This window comes from Ambystoma mexicanum, chromosome 6p (genome assembly GCF_040938575.1).
Source record: "Ambystoma mexicanum isolate Mex_15411 chromosome 6p, UKY_AmexF1_1, whole genome shotgun sequence".
Classification (NCBI taxonomy): domain Eukaryota; kingdom Metazoa; phylum Chordata; class Amphibia; order Caudata; family Ambystomatidae; genus Ambystoma; species Ambystoma mexicanum.
Genome location: NC_090935.1, coordinates 275,859,386 through 275,878,400, shown reverse-complemented (window position 1 = coordinate 275,878,400; position 19,015 = coordinate 275,859,386). Strand labels below are relative to the sequence as shown.

At 46.4% G+C, this 19,015-nt stretch overlaps 1 protein-coding gene across 5 annotated transcripts in view; it reads right to left on the bottom strand.

The window, feature by feature from the left end:
- The window catches only part of POLI (DNA polymerase iota), a 668,492-nt gene that overhangs the window by 189,254 nt on the left and 460,223 nt on the right, over positions 1–19,015 (bottom strand). For all 5 annotated transcript variants that reach the window (XM_069626995.1, XM_069626992.1, XM_069626991.1 and 2 more), the window contains one exon: positions 15,783–15,988. In XM_069626995.1, the coding sequence (XP_069483096.1) occupies positions 15,783–15,988 (206 nt within the window). The remainder of the gene's footprint in view (positions 1–15,782; positions 15,989–19,015) is intronic.

Genomic DNA, 19,015 nt, shown 5'->3' with positions numbered 1-19,015 from the left:
ACTGGAGACTGGGCCTGAAAAACAGGATTGGTAGAGTTTAACTCCCTATTGTCTCTGTGTGCTTGAACCCCTTCTTCCCCGGGGTCCAACCCTTCCCTTTGATCCACAGCTCACCTTGTTTTGTTGGATAATGTGCTCTCCGTCCTGCTTTCAGCGCAGGGGCGCGTTGATTGATGCAGGCCCATTGCTGCCTAGTTACTTCACTGGCAAAAGTCTGACAGGTAGGTATAATGAGTCTTTTGAACAGTTCTCTAACTTCGTTCCTTTCCTTCCTTAGATGATGGCCAGCGTCCGGGGATGGCGGTGTGCTGCTGAGAAGAGTAGCGCTGAAGGTGAGTGAGAGCACGATGTGCAATGCACCCCTTTCGTATTTGTATTGAACTGAGTTCTTTTCCTGTGTCTTTTAGGTGCCGCAACGTTTTCAGCGTGGATGCCGGTTATGATGAACAAATGCGGTGAGTAAGCGCGGTATGCAGCGCCTCTAGATAATTCCACACTAACCTGGAGTGTCTTTTCCCTCTTGCAGATGGATGAGAAGTTCCGGAGACAGAGTTCCCCCAGAGCGGCTGGGATTCAGGTAAGCATTTGAAGCTCGTACCGTATTTAAAAATAAGCGAAGATTTGCAGAATGCTTACTAATGCCTTTTTTCTGTTCTTTTCCCTTTTCCTTAGGAAGCGGCGTGCCGGGATGGGAATGACACCGCCAAAGATGCCCGCAGAACAGAAGGAGCGATGAATGATGGGCAGAAGCGCTGCAAGGTAAGGCTGGTGCTAACAGTGTTCCTGCAGGAGCTGAGCGCAGAAGAAAGATGCAGGCCTACTGGAGACCGATCTGAACACGGTGAGTGTCACGCTGCAGATGCAGAAAACACAAAGCATGTTTCTCAGCCTGGGCGTGGCTTAAATAGTCTCTGGGTATCCCAGGTGTCTCTGGGCTGAACCACACCCAAAAGACTAGACTGCACATGCAGTTCTGGGAACCGAAATATGTGGGGGCATCCATCTTGTCCCCATCAATGCACTACAAGTCTAATACCTAATGTTATCCTATGGGAGTGAGTGAGTCTGGTGCCACAAGCGCCAAGCCTGACTCCAAGTGGGTCTTTGGAGGGATGGAGAGGCCCTTGAGGGCCATGTAGGTGATTGTGGCCTGGCTCCAGCCTGACATCTTGGAGGGCTGGGGACATGAGGGGCAGGAATCATGACACAAGATATCTGGTGGATTCCACCGTACTTGGTTTTTTGCGCTTCGCAGATGCCACCTGAATTTTTTGTTCTTTCCATGGGAACTTATGTGCCTGTTTTCTAGCGTCAAAATTTCAATTTTTGTGTTGTTAATAACCAGGCCATTTGCTTCCACATAGCTTTTAACTGCATTTAATTTGCGTTGCAGGCCAATTGGTGTGTTATCCAACAGAATTAAGTTGTCAGCATATAACATCCAGCTGAGCGCAGAGCCATGTATTTTTGGGGAGAATGACCGAGGTTCGTCAATTGCACTGCCGATGTCTGATAGAAACAGATTGAAAATGATTGCCGCCAAGGGGCACCCTTGTTTGACGCCGCAATAGGTGTTAATTTCGTCCGTTAACAATCCACCCTGATCTAATCTGACACGAACGGTGGTGCCTGAATGAAGTTCTTTAATTGCGGCTACCAAACTCTCGGGGCTGCCCCAATTGGTCATCTTTGTCCAAAGTAGTTCTCTGTCGATGGAATCAAAGGCGTGCGAAAAGTCAATCAGAGCTAGGTAGACCTTTCTCCCTGCCCTTATTGCCTCCATTTTCAGTAGATTTATTAGTAGAAGGTTTAGTCCACATCCAACCCCTTTGACAAAGCCAGTTTGTCGTGGGTCTGCATGGTCGCTGTCGATGACCCTTTGTGATAGTTTCCTTTGCAGCATTGTGGCGTATACCTTCCCCAACACATCCAGCAGCGCAATTGGTCGGTAATTTTTTGGTCCCAGACGGTTCCCTTTTTTGAAAATGGGGACGATTATAGCTTTTTTCCACGATCTCGGTGTGGCAAATTCGAAACAAATTCTGGTAAAGAGCTCTTTACATAGTTCTGCCCATATTTCAGGGTTTTGTTCGAGTGTAAAGTTAGTTAGGCCGTCTGGTACCGGAGCTATTGATGCACTAGCGTTCTTTATTATCGCGAGAATTTCGTCTTTGGAAAAGTCAACGTTCCATCTTTCCACAATCAATAGTTCGAGATAAATCCACTTTCCTTTTTTACAGCATAGCTCAGTAAAGTGGACGATCCACCCCCTTTCTGGTACCATATTCGCCATCAGCGCTGCTTGAGGGGCACCTTCAGCATTCAGAATCCTCCAAAAGTCACGTGAGTTTTTATTTCTAATTTTTTGTATTATAAGCTCCGCATCTTTTTGGAACATTGCAGCTTTATGCGATTTTAGCCAGTTCTTGTAACTTTGTTTGGCGGCCCGCTTTACTTGCAGATAGTTTGTTTGATTTGAAGTTCTTGTGTGTCTTATTGTTGCTCGTAAAGCACGCTTTCTTCTCAATACTTCCACGTCGAATTTGTGTTTGTTTACAAAGTCTGGTTTCTTCGACCCATGTTTTGTCTCCACAAACTGTTGTAGTAGATGACCGTATTCTACCCCAGCCTCTTCGTCGGAGTAAGCGTTTTTAATTTTGGATACTTCGTCGGTCTAAAGTGACAACCTAACCCTGTTCGGCTCCACTAGAATTCGGTGTTTCCAAGAACTGTGGTCAGCCTGGCAGGCGCTAGACAGTGTCAGAGTCACCATCTCATGATCACTTTAATTCATGGAAGATATCGTCAGGGACAGTGTCACTTTGTGAGTTTCTTCTGAGACAAGAATTAATCTAGGACGATTTTCGTTTGTTTCTCTTCCACGTTGGTTTTGCTGGTATATCACCAATGCTGTTTCCGTTTGACATAGTGAGATTTCTTGCATCCATCTCTCGCATCCATTTGGAGGCCACATTGTGGCACACATAAGTAAGTAGCATTTGGGTTTTTCAATTTTAAGGCCACACAGTTGATATTCAGGTCCCCACATATTATGACATTTGATATTTATGAGGAGTAGATCGACGATCAGTGTTGACACTTGGTCTATAAAAGAAATTGTCCCGGCTTGCAGATGGTTCCAATACAGATTGACAATATAAAGCAGGTTTATATTAGCCTTTACAGCCGAGTTGTGTAAATCGTTATTACCTGTATAAAAGCTGATGGATTGGCCGAATTCAGGATGCAGCAACCTGATCCTTTTTTGACGAATGTTAGGAGACCAGCCATTGGTCTTCCTCTAGGTTTTTTAACGGCAGGATTAATAGCCACTTCATATTCATCGAGGACTGGGCATGTGTCCATCCATGTTTCTTGTAGACAGGCCACATCTAGGCCTGTCAGCCAAGGTTCTTGGAATAAGTGTGAAAAGCCCCTAGTTTTCCAGGATCCAATCTTTAATACACGGGGCTCTTCACTTGCCTGGCATTATTGTCTAGTTGGTCTCGAAAGGGCTTCGGCTAACCAGCACCAGTCATTTGCGACATTGGTTTCGTTTTTTGGCATCATCTCATCAGCGCCCTGTAATTTTGAGGCAATTTCTCCTTTAATAGTGATTGTGATGTTTCCATCTGTGGGTAGTCTCATCAACGGTTCGCCCGAACCCCGGGCCACCACTGTCGTTTTCTCTGTATTGTTAAATTGGTACCGTACAGGGTCTCTTGTGGTTTCTTGGTTTCTCTTCAGTTCGTCAACCATGATTTTTCTGCTTAATTGATAACATACAGAGTCTCTTGTGGCATTGCGACTAATCTTTGATTCGTCAACCTTGAAATTTCTGGGTGATGTCACATTGCCAACAGAGATGTCATGGTTTTTGGTTTTTAGGCTCTTGATCTGTGTCAGGTACGTCAACTACTTCCGACATATCAAAGCCCAGCGACATCAGAACCGGTGCAGCGTCCAAGACGATATTCAGAACAAGTCTTCTTCTGAAGTGTAAAATGATTTTGTCGTTATGGTCTTCTTTTATGAATTCGACTGTTTTGATGTCGTCAGACTGTATTGTTCTGAGTGAGGGCACATGATGGAACAAGCGTACAACATTTGTGCGGTTTAGGATAAGTTTATCGCAACTCAATTCTCTCAAGCCGGACTTGTAGGTCATCTGGTCTTTTGATCTGAGGCTCTTGTCATTTTTAGTTGGTGGATGCCGTGCCTTTGATTCTGGACTTGTCGGCGAACCAAAGACCTTCTTAAGATCAGCTTGTGATCTGTTCTTATGAACGTTATTGTTTCCGGCGCCGTCAGTGAAGTTCGGCTCCATGTTACCAAGAGGCAGCGTATAGGTCATTAAATCAGGCTCATGTGTCCCCAACGACTTTATAGATGCCCATATGGCGGCCACTTCTTTCCACCTTGCTTCCATTGTTTTGAAGATGGGACTTGAGGGCCCATCAGGAGGACTGACTTGTTTTGGTGTTGATTCGTTCACAGTGCAAACTCTGTGCACTCCAGCTGGCATGTGGATTTGCAACCAAAACTCTTCTTCAGTTATTTTGGGGATGTCGGACACAGCCCACCCGCCCCTCTCTTTGAGTTCAGCAATCTCAGCTTCCGTCTCATGGTCTTCAGACAGAGAGAGATCCATTAGGTTGGGAGAGGACTCCTCCACACAATCGGGTGGTACAATTTGCTTCTCTACCATGGTGGTTGCATTCTCTAGGGGGCTTTCTTTTGGCCTTGTGACACTGTAATGTTCAGTGTTAACATGGTGTACAGTGACGTTCACAGTTTTGAGGTTTCGAAGACATTTTCTCGAGCTGTTGCCACATCTTTGATTTTTAGCTCTCTGATTTTTCGTTTTTTTTTGTTTGCCCTATTTTAGGGGCCTTAGGTACTTGGGTCCGCAAAGAGTTTTCTTTGAATACATCAAATATTGGCTTAATCACCTCAACGGTCTTTGGGTTGGAGGACTCCTCAGACACCTCTGGTACGTCTGCATCTCTTATCACTTCAATTAAGATAGAGTTTTGAGGGTCCATCACCTCATGAGTGTTTACATCCTGATAGATTTCCAAGACACTCTCATGGCTCCCACTTTTAGGTGACCCTTCAGCATCACTTCTTGTGCAAGCAACCAATCCCACCTGCATATTCGTCATGTCGGCAGATTTTGTGCCGACATCCCCCAATTCGTTTGTTCCCGAGGGGATTTGTGTGTTCTTTTGTACAATCAGTGCTAAGACTTTGTCCCATTCCTTCCTTGAGGTTTGGCAAGTGGAGCCACAGTCATTCTCATTTTGTATTACAAGAAGCGTGACGTCAAGACTGCGGGCGTCTGGCTGCATATCTGCATTCTTTTGCACACCCAGGGGCTCAGACACAGGGAAAGAGTCTGTCCTGAGATACCACTGAGCGATTCTTTAGCAAGTTTAGGGCTTCACTTGCGATCTCTACGAGTAGCTTCTTATCCAGTCTGTTTTCTTTTTGTTCTATAATTGTTTGGAATGATGACTCAATTTTTCTTTTTGATTCCACACTCTCCTTTTTCAACGAGGTGAAGTCCTTTTCCACACTGACTAGCTTCGAGTTCATTAGTGCCACTAGGGTTGTCAGGTCCTTGACATTGTCATTAATTTGCTCATATATCTTTAGGAAGGGCGCAATAGTAATTGCCATAGAGGACATCAGAATTGGTTGGAGATCTTTAAGAACTCTTTCATTCAGCGTCGAGTCTGGATGACGATCTTGTCTGTACAAATGCGCTCGTGTGTCTCACTTTTGGAAAGTTGCGCTCTATAATTGATGAAGCAGATGAGCAAGTTCCTGATGAAGTGACACTTGAGTCGGAGGTTCCGTCATCAATTTTGTTGTGTGGTGATGACGTTTTAATCCACTTGACTTCGGTGTCCCCTTTCTATTCTGTTCCTTCTCATGAAGTCTTCGCCTTTGGGAGCAAGCCAAGGGCGGTGTTACATGGCAAGCAGCCAGGTTTGAATTGGACATAGAATTGTTCAAGGCATCAGATGCTTTCCCAGTTACAGTGTTAGATGTCCTTCCAAGCAGATCTTCAGTACTACTGATGTTATGGGACATGTCGGCATGATCTTCAGTGCTGCCTGACAAGGCCACGTTAAATCTTCCTAATGTTGAGGAGTCTTTACTGGAAGTGAAGTTGCAGGTTTTGTTTATTTGCGAGATGCCCTGCAATATTTTTTTCGTTGGTACTACTCCCTGACACGCCTTCATCAATTCAACCGAACCCTAAGCCCCTTGTGTTGGCGTAAATGTGGACAGCCTGGATCGTACTTCCACATGTGGTGGACCTGCCCCATAATGCAAACCTTCTGGAGCAAGTTTATGGCCACCATGAAAGAAATCATCCAAGTGACAGTGCCCAATGAACCTGAAGTTGTCCTGCTGGGTGCTCCGGCACCTGGATCCTATCCCAGGTCTGGGAAAACAGCCCAACTCCTCATACAAAAACTTGGAAGTCCACGGAGGGCCCCTCCATGATTTTGTGGTGGGTCAAATTGTGGGATATTCTGGTGGCAGAAAAAGTTACTGCAGCTAGGGCCGGCCTACACCGGCTCACTGACATTTGGGCCCCTCTTATGGAATATGACCAAAAGTTTCCTGCACAAACTTATAAGCCACGGCTGGCCCATTTAGCCTTACGCAAGGTTATGGAAGTACGAATTAAAAGATTTCATAGCACAAGTAGACTCACAACCGGATGACTGTTCTGCCATGAAAAATCTTGCCTTGCGGATAGACCACCGCCAGAGTGAATGTAAATCCAACAAGAAGAGGGACTTCAGGCCTAGACACACAAGCACCACCTGGGAGCACGGATAAGGCTTGCGAAGCAGAACCAATGCAGATGGGCACCAAGAGAATGAACCAGTGAAACGCAGCACTTTATAATAGATGGGGTTAAAGCGTTGAGCAGAGAACATCCAGAAACCCCTTTGAAAAATCTTGCTATCATTACCCAAAGGGAAATGGTCTGGGTAAGTGGGACCTCACTGGGAGTGATTCCCCTTTAGGGAACAAGGAATTCCATTCCCAGGGGGAACTCTCTTTGAAAGACACTGCACATGGGACTGCCTTACGTTAAAAACACTGTCTTCTTTATGTCTGACTGTAGACAATGTTGACTCAAACAAGCTGTGGGAAGGAGAAGAAAATACCTCTTTAAGAAAAATTGTGTGCGAGAGTGAGAACAGTACCCAGGGGAAGACCACTTGCGTCAGAGTGCCTTGAAGAGGTGGAGTCAAGCAGGTTTGGGGAAGCCGAAACACACCAAGAATCGAAGGACAGCCATCAAAGAAGACGGTGGACTGGCAAAATGCACAACGGGGAAAACATTATCAGGACGGGCTGGAACACACAATCCAGAGAGGTGGCGTGACCACAGACGTGCTGTGGTGGGCCAGGCTCCCGCACAACTACACAGAGACTGGGTGAGCAGAGTAAGTTCCCAGCTGTTGCTGTGCATTGAATGCGGCAAGCGAGAAGGATGCAGAGTGAGCTGCAAGCAAGAAACCAGAGCAGAGGGAACATGAAAGGAGAACAAAAAACCAAAGCAAGTGCTGAGCCCCACCCATTCAACTCTGACGAACACAGGTACTGGGGTATGCTGTAGTGACGGGAGGCAGCTGGGAGGACTTGTAATACATAGTATACACACTAGTTGGCATAAGGGTCATTGTGGAAGAGAAATGCAAGATATTGAGATATCTAATGAACTATTCAAGAATAAGAACAAACATGAGATAATTGAAGAGGAGTGGGGAGGTCATTCCAGGAAGGGTATTAATACTTGGTGTTAATTAATAGCGTAAAGTGAAATAATGACAGAAAGAATAAAAGAAGGCTATCCCAAGAATAGGGAAGTCTCAAAATCCATAAAACCAGGGAACCCTATAAAGTACAAGTAAGAGTACAAGTAAGAGGTTTGAAAGATGGTATCAAAAACAATTATGATGAGGATCATATAAGTTGGAAGCCAAAGTATATGAACAGTTGGAAAGAATTACAAGAACCTGTGAATAAGACCCGCCGGTCTTATCTAAACAGATTATCATAAAGAGACATTTACATTTGGAAAGTGGAATACACAAGACAAAAAGGCAAAGGGGAGGCCATTCCAACAATGACATTCTTTGGCTCAGTTATTAGTGGTAGGGATAGGTAAATGTAGGTTTGGACTGAGGCTATTTTTCATTAATCGACTTCCTGATGACAGAGAAGCACCCTTAGTTTAGTTAGATAGGCAGGGAAGCGATAGGGCGACATAAGTATTTCCTTTATTCTTTAAATAAAAGAAGTTCAAATGTCCAACTTGAGTCCAACTCCTCCTTCCGACGCAGCACTCGGATTGTTCCTTCCTGTTGTTTGGTAGGTTACAGCCCCAAGCGTGATCGAGCTAGTATCGCTGAATTCAAGTGACCACTGCATAACTCATTGATGAACTCAGTGCCAAAGACACTGATCTAGCATGAACCTAATGCAATAACATGCTGCTTATGTATTTCATGCCTAATCTATTGTGAGGAACTGTGTCTCCTAAGAATATGCTAACCCGTGAGCTTAATGTATGCTAAAATCACAACTGCGAGTGTGCTTGATGTGAGTAGCATGCAGTGATACATACCAGTGATCAAAAGTGTTGCCACGGAGCATTGTTTTCCCCATCACCCCATACCTATCCAAAAAACATACTGTAACCCACTCATCAGTTATCGTAATCCTCCTACCCAGCCATCCAATGAACCCTTTTACCCATGGGTATTGCATCAGTCTGTATCTCCAGAGCGGCTGCTAAAACCTCTGTAGGGACAGTGGAGACACATGGTTATGTCTTACAAGTAGTGAGGTTCAGAGGGTCAGGCCAATAAAAACACAAACCGGCAGCATCCTGGTCTTGATACTTCATCTGCTGATGATGCCCGGCGAAGAGGACGCTTAAGGGATACTGCTTAAACAAAGCATGTGGTGGGCATGGTCAGCAGTAGATGGCGGGAAAGGCGTGGTCACGAGACCTGTTCCCATTGCGTTTGCTGCTGGGACTAAATCGGCTTGTGCCGCTGGTGTCCTTTAATGGAACCCTGAGGTGGGCGTGGTCAGCAGAGGATTTCAGGCAGAAGGCGGGAATAGTGAGGTCTTGTGACCTGCTCTAACCATGTCTGCTGCTGGAGGTTGGATTGGCTTACACTGCTGGTGTCCCTTAAAGGAAGCCCAATGTAGTCATGGTCATTAGTGGATGGCTGGCAGAAGATGGGAAGAGCGGTGTAAAAGGCTGCTGGCTTACCTGGGATGGAGGAAGCAGAGGTTCCAGCCCTTACTAGACCCTAACAGGACCAAAATGGAAATTGCCATTTCCTTTGTCTGCCCTTCGCTTTGGACACACGGGCAAGAGACGCCTTGTAATCTAAGAGAGGTAGTCATGGCTAAGAGGGTGGCTAGGACAGTAGATCCACTTGCACCAGCTGAACAACTGAAAAAGCAAAAAAAGCAAAGAAAATGTAAGGCAGCTTGAATAAGAGAGGAGCGTGGGTAAGAAAAAGAGCCAAGTAGAACAGATGTAGTAGCATTTACTGTGCCATCCTGTATTGTCAGAGAATACATTCTACTGTCTGTTGATGGATTGCGACAGTGCGTGTTTGATATACATGCACATTTGGAAAAATCACTTTGTGATGATAGGAGTACTGTAAATTACAAAAATATATCTCACCATATGACTATTTCCTGTACAACAGGTCTAACACCCTTCTGGACTGTGCTTGTGCCCAAGGACACGGGAAGGGAGCAAGGAGGATAGATGATTGGTCCTGGTTGCCAGTATCTTTGAACAGTATGTGCGTGTCTGAAGTGAAAAAGCGACTGGGCTTTCAGTATGTGCAGTTGGAATTTGAGGTGTTTTACATTTTTGTATTCGAATAAGTACATTTGTGCTAAGTTGTGCGATTTTGATTCTACGGCCTATGTGAAGCTAAAAAAAATAATGGGTTAAAAGTTCTCATCATTAATATTTATTGTACTTACCAAGATGTATCACACACAGATTTGCTCAATAAGTTGGAGCAAATATGTCTTGGCTGGAGCAAGGTAATAGGGTACACATTGTTTTAGCCGGGAATTTCAATTCTGATTGCTTAGGTAATAGGGGCAGTGATATTAACTATTATGGAGGTAAGAAAACATATCCTTCCACAAAGCAGAAGCATGTGGGAAAAGGTGTGTGAGCTTTTTTTAAATTTGGAATTTGTTAGTTCTTACAGGGAATCCGAATAAATACCAAGACACTTGGCAACGCGAACTTCAAGTTTCACGCATTGGTTATATAGATGTCTCGGAATATTTGTGGTTGGATCACTGTGAGTTTGCTATTTGTAACGGCTCCCAGCGACCACCACAGACCGAGTGTGAATTTTCCAGAGCTGGCATCTAGAAATGATTCAGTGAGGATGCCAGAAGTAAAGGTTAATAGGGCTAAGAGCAGACATTTTTGGTCCGCCCGAAACCTAGATAAGTTTAATACCCACATAGAGGAAAGTCAGACTGAGAATAAAGGGAGAAAGGATATGAGTTATTGTGCGTTGGAGCATTTTTCCACTTTTAGACAAAACTCACTTCACCAACAGAAACCTACTGCCTATTTGAGTTCATGCATCCCTGGCACTATAATGGCGGGGAAGTGGAAGTTGAAGCCGCCGCACCAGCTGCCTTCTTCTTAGCCGCTGCCGAGACGACAGAGTCTGGCGTGGGCTGGGCCCTGAGGCACAAGGGGGCGGCATCGGGGACTCGGTACTTCTTCTCGTACCTGTCCCTCTTGGAAAGGTTCTTGAGGACAGTAAGCCCCTCGTCCCAGATGTCGTCGAGCAAAGGCACCACGAGGACCGTCTTCCTCTTGGCCTCTCGTTGTTGGTACAGAAACCCTTCCTTTTTTTGTTCTTCAGGGCAGAGCTGGAAGAGCTTGGATGCCCTGGTTATCATGGCGTGGAAAGAGCCGAGAATTTCGTCGGCCTTCCGAAGCCCGCGGGGGGAGGGGGGATTGATGACGGGATGTCCGCTGCATCATCGCCGCCGTCATCGTCCGTTCCCGTCGCTGTATCCGTCTCCGTATCCTTTCTAGGGTCCGGCGAGGAGGATGCGGGGTCCACAGGTCTCGCAGGCACGAAGGGCAGAGCGGGGTGGACTCTCCTCCGCTTGTTCGGAGGTCTTCCCGACGGGCTTGGTTCTGGATCCTCCGTCGGGGTCCGTGGTAATCTCATCCTTATCTCGGTACATAAGGATTGGATTGCCAACAAAATGGTCGCCGACCTATCCTGGGGCACGGGTAATGGCTGCGACAGATGGGATGGCCGCTACACTGGGCCCTCTTCGTCGTCATCGTCGCTATCTTCGATCACGTCAGCAGGGACCGCCCCCAGGATCAAACCTTCTCGAACCTCTCGTTGAGGCCTATGGACCTCTTGTTGAGGCCCTTCTCGGTTTCCACCAGCTCCTCCTCAGAGGCTGATTCCGAGTCTGTAATGGCCACCATCCCCACCCCCTCTTTTTCCGCCGGGGACTTCACGGGGGTCTTAACGATGGGCTGGAAAGAGGATTCCCTCCGCAGTGGCAGGTATACTCTGGGCCCAGAGGCCGTTTCCCCTGGCGTAGTCTCAGCCGGCTTCGCCAGGGTCGCAGCGACCACTTCGATAGAGGCCTTTGCCGGCTGGATCAAAGCCCTCACCACCTTAGGTGCGTCCTGGGCCTTTGCCTTGGGGGGAGGGTCAGCGCCTCGCTCTCCCTTTGAGATTGACCGGGTCTGCTCCAGCGGCTTACCCGGGTTCTCGGACTTCCTCTTCCCCGAACCAGAGTGCTGGCTCGTGGTCGAACGTGGCGGGGAAGTAGCGCCCTGCCTGGCAGCCGAAGAGCCCGACCTTTCGGTGCTCCCGGTGCCCACGGACTCACGGTGCTGGGCCTTCTGTTGGGCCCCCGTCGCCCGCTCAGACTTTTTCTCCGCCTTCTCACCTGCTGTGCCCTTCTCCAGCCAGGCGGCGAGGCGGGAACGACGATCTTGTTTGGTCCGTTCCGAAAGGTTCTTGCAGAATGCACAGTCCTTCTCCACGTGCGTCTTGTCCTCATGAAGGCAGTAGAGACATCGCAAATGCTCGTCCTCCTTGAAAACGTTTTGTAAACCGCATCCAGGGCAGCACCTGAACAGCTTGGATCCGGGCATCGAGCTTCCCTTGTCCTGGGCCATGTCCGTTGAGGTAGGCTGCAGATCTTCCGGAATCCTCCAAGAAGTGTAAACTCGACGAAAACTTCACCCTTGAGGGGCGTAAAAGAATTCCGAAACGGGTCCCCGTTGTCGGAAGTAGAAACGGTGGAGCTTGAGGCTCGATTAAACCGAAAAAATGAGAAATCTCCTGAAAAAGCGTGAAAACGCAGCAAAAAAACTTGAGAGCTAAGCACGAGGACTCCCAACACTTGAGCGTGCAGTAAAAGTCTGAGGATGGCTGGCAGAGGTGGGGCTTAGGGAGAGGGCAGTCATTGGCTGGGGGCAGTATGACCCAGAGATCAGTGATTGGTTACTACTAAGAAAGACAGATCAGAAACGAAACTGATACTGATTTTTTCTTTTCCGAGGATTCCTAGCCTGACGACGGGGAATATTCAGGAGCATGTGAATATATGCCAGTCCCCATGCTGGATAATTATGGTCTTCTGCAGCTCAGGTTCTTGACCACTTTAAACATTTGTCTACAAAAGATTGGACCCCAGTCATTAATTGTGAGGTGATCAGTTTGTGTTTTCCTTCATCGGAAGGGTCTCTAGATATGTATTTTATTTTATTGTGTTTTATATAGCGCTTTTATCCAAAGCTCTGTACAATTTAAAAGCAAAGTATGGTACAATGTAGTGGTAAATAAACATCAACAAATCAACGCTGGTAGCAGACAATCAAGGACAATGTAAAAGATTTCAAAGAAGAGCAGAAAACAGAATAGTCAGTGATAGAACGAATAGCCACAGGAAGGGCATTCCAATGTTGGGGGTCAAGGAGCTGAAAAGAGCAGAAGCGGGACTGGGCACATGGTGGGCATGGAACAATCAGTCTGAAAAGACAGGAATAACGCAAGGGACGAGATGGATGGTAAAAGGAAATGGGTGAAGCAAGATAGCCTGGCGTAAACTGGCAGAGTGATTTAAAGACTAAGCATAGGAAATGGAATTTGAGTTGGGAATGACATGGTAGCCAGCCAAGTGAGGCAAGTGAAGAAGAAATGGAGTCATGATAGGAAAGAAGGCAAAGTAGATGAACAGATGAATTATAGATTGATTTCAGGGGAGCAAGACAAGAACGTGGGAGGCCGAAGAGAATGTTAGACCAGTAGAAGAGTTGTGACAAAATTAAGGAGGAGATAAGGAGTTTAGTGGCCTGAAAAGTGAGAAAAGGGCAGACTTGGCGAATGTTGTATAGATGGAAACGACAGGAACGAGAAGTAAGACAGATATGGTGAGCAAAAGAGATTAGAGTCAAGGTAAAGACCAAGATTCTGAGCTGAGGGAGAAATAGTAAGACTAGTGGGTGGAAAAGATATGGAAAGAGGTGGTGGGTGAGGCGGGATGGTGTTAGCAGGGAAGAATATCACCTCAGTATTCCCATCATTTAAAGTCAAGAAATGAGAAGATATCTAAGACCTGATATCGGAAAGACAAGCTGTGAGGATGTGGTGAATTTCGTGAGAGAAAGATGAGAAGGATAGGAAGAGTTGTGCATCATCGGCACAAAAGTGATGGGAAAACCAAAAGAATAATTTATGGGTGAGAGTTCAGAAGTATAAAGAGACAAAAGGAATGAGCCCAAGACTGATCCTTAGGGAACATCATGTTCGGGGGATAGAGAGGTCTGACCAGCCCAGGAAGTAAAAGTTTGATTCGAAAGATAAGAGGAGAACCAGGAAAGAACAGTACCCCTATTATGCCAATCAAAACTTTACTTAATGTGTCGTGGTACTTTGGTTAGAAAAACAACCAAATGGAACTTGAAGGCCAATCGCTCAGCTTTATTTTACTTCGGCTCCAAATTTCAAGATGGCCAATCATGCTAATAACAGGCTCTGTCGCAGCAGATACAACTTTTTATCCCGTTTTTCAATTTTCATTTGGCCATTTAAGGCCTTGTGTGGACCCGAATAGATGTAGAATATGACATTTTGGTAGGTTTGCCTACCTTTACTCTGGCACCATTAAAAGCCACAGTGTTCATTAGCTGGCCGAATCACCAGGGCATGGAAGTTGGAGCATGTCATGCCCATACTTTGCAATGGTATCCTCTACACTTGCAATTGTATCATCTACACTTGCAATGTACCGTTTTGAACTAATAATCTATGCATTGAAATAAGAATACTGAATTGAGAGACCGGAGGACACAGATTAAGCTAAACACAGAACCCCAACAACACAACAGTGCATTTACCCAATACTTGAGGTAAGCCAAAATACCTACAGGGCCTACCATTTCATCTACGAATAACCACGATATGACTGTGTGGAGTCTCCACCTGCGCGCTAGCAGCCAAGACTAACCAAACCTCTCCCACTCTTGACTCCTCAGACTCACTGATTCTCTCTTTCAAAGAAAAAGAAAAAAAGAATAAATGAAAACAATCTGATGTATATATCTACAAGCCTATATAGCATTGGCGTGTGTAACGTGTATGCACTGAAATGTAAAGTGTAAATACAAGACTGACACACAACACTAAGTAAAGAATGTGCCTCGACAAAGCAAAATAAAGGGCAAAACAGCAGCACGTGCAGAGAAATTGCCACAAATGTTTTATGTAAATGAGCAAACCATTTGGCAATAGCACAAATGTTTTATATAAGAAATAACACACCAATCACCAGAAAAGTCACAATTGATATTACAAAGGAATACACAAAGTGAAATAACTTGTGTGATACTGATATTTGTGGAAATAATTAGAGTAAGCACTAAGTGATTTAACTCATGTAGATAATATGAATGAAAAATACATGAAATAAAGTGTTCAACCTATATGGAAAAAAAAACTGTGTGTACCTCACAAATTATTATATAATTCAGAATCCTGTGGGGACACCTCAAACTCAAGCGCAAATGCTCAATAGAAAAAAAAACCACCCTCCGTAACAATCAGACCGCACAGACTGATCCTACTCATCCAAAACAATAAAAATCTTTATAGTCTCCTTTCCTTTATCTGGATCTTCCTCATGCCAGTGTCTGAGGCATAGCTAATAGCAAGCTGGTGCCTTCTGCCCCCCAACCCCCGCCCTCCTGCTCTGAATCTATTCTCTGCCAGTGCCTAAGAAATGGCCCTCGGCAGGCGCTTATCTTTCTCTCTCGGTCTGGTCTCGGACAAGTTCTGAGATGTAGGCCTCAGCAGGCTTTTCACATTTTATTCTCCTTTTATGGTTGTAGTCTCTATAAACCCCTGGGAAAGAGCCCTCAAAGCATTCTTGGTAGTATCTCCTCTGCTCCTGGGACTTAATGCATACGGACAGGTTTTGAGATTTCCCCTGCCTCCGCCTATCCTTAAGCACTAGGAGTTTCTGAAGACCCTTACCTCTCTCTCCTAGGCTATTTGGTTTATCTCATGCTCTATTTATCTCTTTCTGCTGCTCCTTCCCTCTTTCTTTCATACTGAGAACTAGCCAGATCTGAGGTTGCACCGTGACCAAGATTCTGCAAAGGGAAAACATAGCTGCTTGTCATCTTTAAAACCTACCTGAAAGACTTTCTTTGAGGGAGTGGAGGCTGATGCACTTTGAGATAAATAAAACCCAATCGTTCCCTTAGTAGATGTGGATATACTCTTCAGGTTGGAGAAGCACACATTCAACAGCGTGAGATGAAAGGGCATCTTAACATTTATCATTTTTCTGAACAGATTCATTAGTAGATCAACCAGAGGATTTAGGACATCATAGTTTCCTGCATGAGAACAATCATCAAGTTACTCCTGTATTGAAACACATGTTTCACGTGATAACATTGACATTTCAAACCTGCTCCATTCAACATGCATAATAAAACAAGGAAAGCAATGTCTTGCGAAAACTAATAATACTGCCTCAAAGCATCCTCAAGGAAAATCTTCTAGAAGGGTGTTAACATCAAGTCAGTTACATTTTCAAGGTTTGAGGTTCAGTAAGCATGTGCCACCTTTTTATAAGAGTGTGGGGGCAGCGTGTTTTTACTCGAGTTGTTTGGTTGCATAAAGTTCCCTACAAACAACATTGAACGTTTGTGCTTGAAACTGAAGATTGAGGGGTGCTTGAAATTAACTATCAAGTTCAGTGTAATTAAAAGAAAAAACAAATCCAACAGGCTCAACATTATTATGTTACTTACAGGCATAGCTTTGGAAAGCAGAAGTGCTTTAAAAGTCATAGGGGGAAGGACACAGTGAGGGAAGCAGAGATACAAGGGAGTGTGGAGCTTGCACAATGGAGTGGGAGAGCGGTCCATCTGCCAGCAAGGGAATCGAAAACAAACAATGGGAGGAAACATGGGGGAGCCGATCATCCAGTCTCACGTTAGGTAGGGAATGGGAGGGTGTGTGGACCTATGTGTTGGGGAGGAGCCCTTCCGTTGCATAGACAGTGAAGGCCGGTCTTCTGGTTCCTTCCTTCATGCATTGTCAGAGTTCAAGTCTGCACATGTCCTTACTTCTGGAGGATAATAGGAATCTGGAGAGTTGTTTTCTCGGATAAAGGGCTTGATTTCCCACAGGAGAGGATGTTGGTACCAGGCCATTTGTGTATGCCTTGCTATGAGCTGAAGGAAAGCGTTAATGACAAACTGAAGGCACTTGGTGCAGGTGGCCGCCTGGTTTGTTAAGCACTCACGATTGATACCAGAGAGCCAGGTATGGTTATCAGGGTTTTCAGTGTTGTTGGTTATGTGAGGGATCAGCAATGTGAGACTCCCAACTGTATTGGTGGCCATTTTATTAAACAAAAATTAATAACAAGAAATCCTAACTAAATCTACTCTACCAGGGGATTCCCTACCTATTCTAAGATCTATGGGAAAACCTCCTAACATTCACAAAACTAACCCTCACCATAAACAATATAAACATTCAAATAACAAAAATACAACATAAATAAAAAGGTTACCAAACACCCAGTATCTTGGATGATGTCTTGCGGTCCTGGACAGATCTTGCTCCTCCAAGAATTTTCCCAAAGTCAATTTTCTCCATGTAACAAAAAGTCTCAACCAAAGTCTCCAAACAGTTCCAAATAAATAAAAAAGTTCACACAAATAAAATTCACTGGTCAAAGTCTCTTCCTTGCTTGGGAAAGATGTCCTTCTTTACAGTTCTACAAAGAATAAACAGCACCAATGAGGTTTCTTGGACGACTTCCTTCCAAGAAAGAATAGATGAAGGCATCTTCTCCCGGAGACCAACAGGGGCGTGGGAAACATGGCTCTTTTCCCTGCCATGTTAACTGCAGTGTGTCTGTGGAGTTGTAGCCTACCGGATCCCTGAAAGTGGGGTGCCAAAGTGGCGGAAGAGGTGGAGCGCCGGCAGACGGGGCACAGGGGTCCCAGAGCCCCAACTGAGGAGTGCAATGTGCAGCGGCAGCTGAAGCAGGAAGACATAGCCTGCGGGTCTGTTGTGGCCTGCAAGCGGTACAGGGAGGTCCTCTCCCGAGGAGCGGTGTCTGGGTCTCCATTGCGACCGACAGGGGAGGCCAGGACCAACAAGGCAGTGAGGTCCAGCACAGCGCAAGTCCCGACACCGAAGGCATAGGTAAAATGAGCCGGCCGTGGGGAAAGTGCAGTGCCGGCCGAGACAGCAAAGGTGGCCGCACAATGGAGACGCTGTCCGCAGGGGGCTGGGCCAGCAGCCAAGAGCTCCCCGAATGCCCCGGGGCTTTGAAGAGCCTCTGCGCCCCCGCAAGGTCGGCAGCGGCAAGCAGGGCTGAAGGGGAGCGCGGACTGACCCATCGAACAGAGAGAGAGGCAGAAGACACCAGCAACCTTGATGGCAGGAGGCACCCACCTGGAATTACAGTGCGGATGGGCAACTGATTAACTACTGGAGTGCACAAAGTGAGGCAGTTGACCCTCTCGACTGGGAAGGCACAGGAGATGGACAGAGGAGCAACAGTTGCCGGGCCTGCCTTCTGGGGCCAATGTAGTGCCCGCCCACGGAGGGCTTCAGTGCGGAACCCTAGTCCGCCTGCAGTGGTGAAATCTGCATTGGGGTGAAGCAGTGGAGGTGCCCCCAAGCAGAGAAGAGCAGTGCACAGGGCGTGAGCTCTGAACATCCCGCCTGCACGTGACGGCCACCTGCCAGTCTGGAAGGGGTCAGTGTGAGGCCTGGCGGAGGGGCGCCTGATGGTACTGGAGGGGAGTGGAGCCAGTAGACAACGTAGTATTGGTAAGGGTGACACCGAGGCCTGTAAAAGGGGTGAGGTGCAGAGGAGGCAACACTTTAAAGCAGTTCGGAGGGGAAGCATGGCATGGAGTAATGCAGAGGGACCGATCCAGTAAGGGGGACTGACACACGTTTATGAGCTGGAAGGGGGTTTTGTCACTGTATCAGTACAGAGGCAGAGAGGTGATGGTGAAGGCCAAAGGTGAGGGAGGACCCGACCCCAGCTCGGAGGAGATTGGCGCAATCAAGAGTGACATTTATGTTATCCTGGAGGAGATTAGAGGGATGCAGACTGATATTGGAGCAAGGTGGCAAACCTTTCAGCGAGAGTGATCACCCTGGAGGACAAAATGGAGGGGGTGGAGGCTAATCAGACCTCTGCGGGGATCATGGAGGCGCCAACGGAGGCACACTTCCTGGAAGTGGAGAGGAGGGAGGAGGAATTGCTCCTCAAGATGGATGATGTTGAAAACCGGTAGAGGAGGAATAACCTCTGGTTTCCTAGGCTCCACGAGGCAGAGGGAGTGACCCCAGTGGGCCTGGAATGTAAGATACAGGAAAAAATA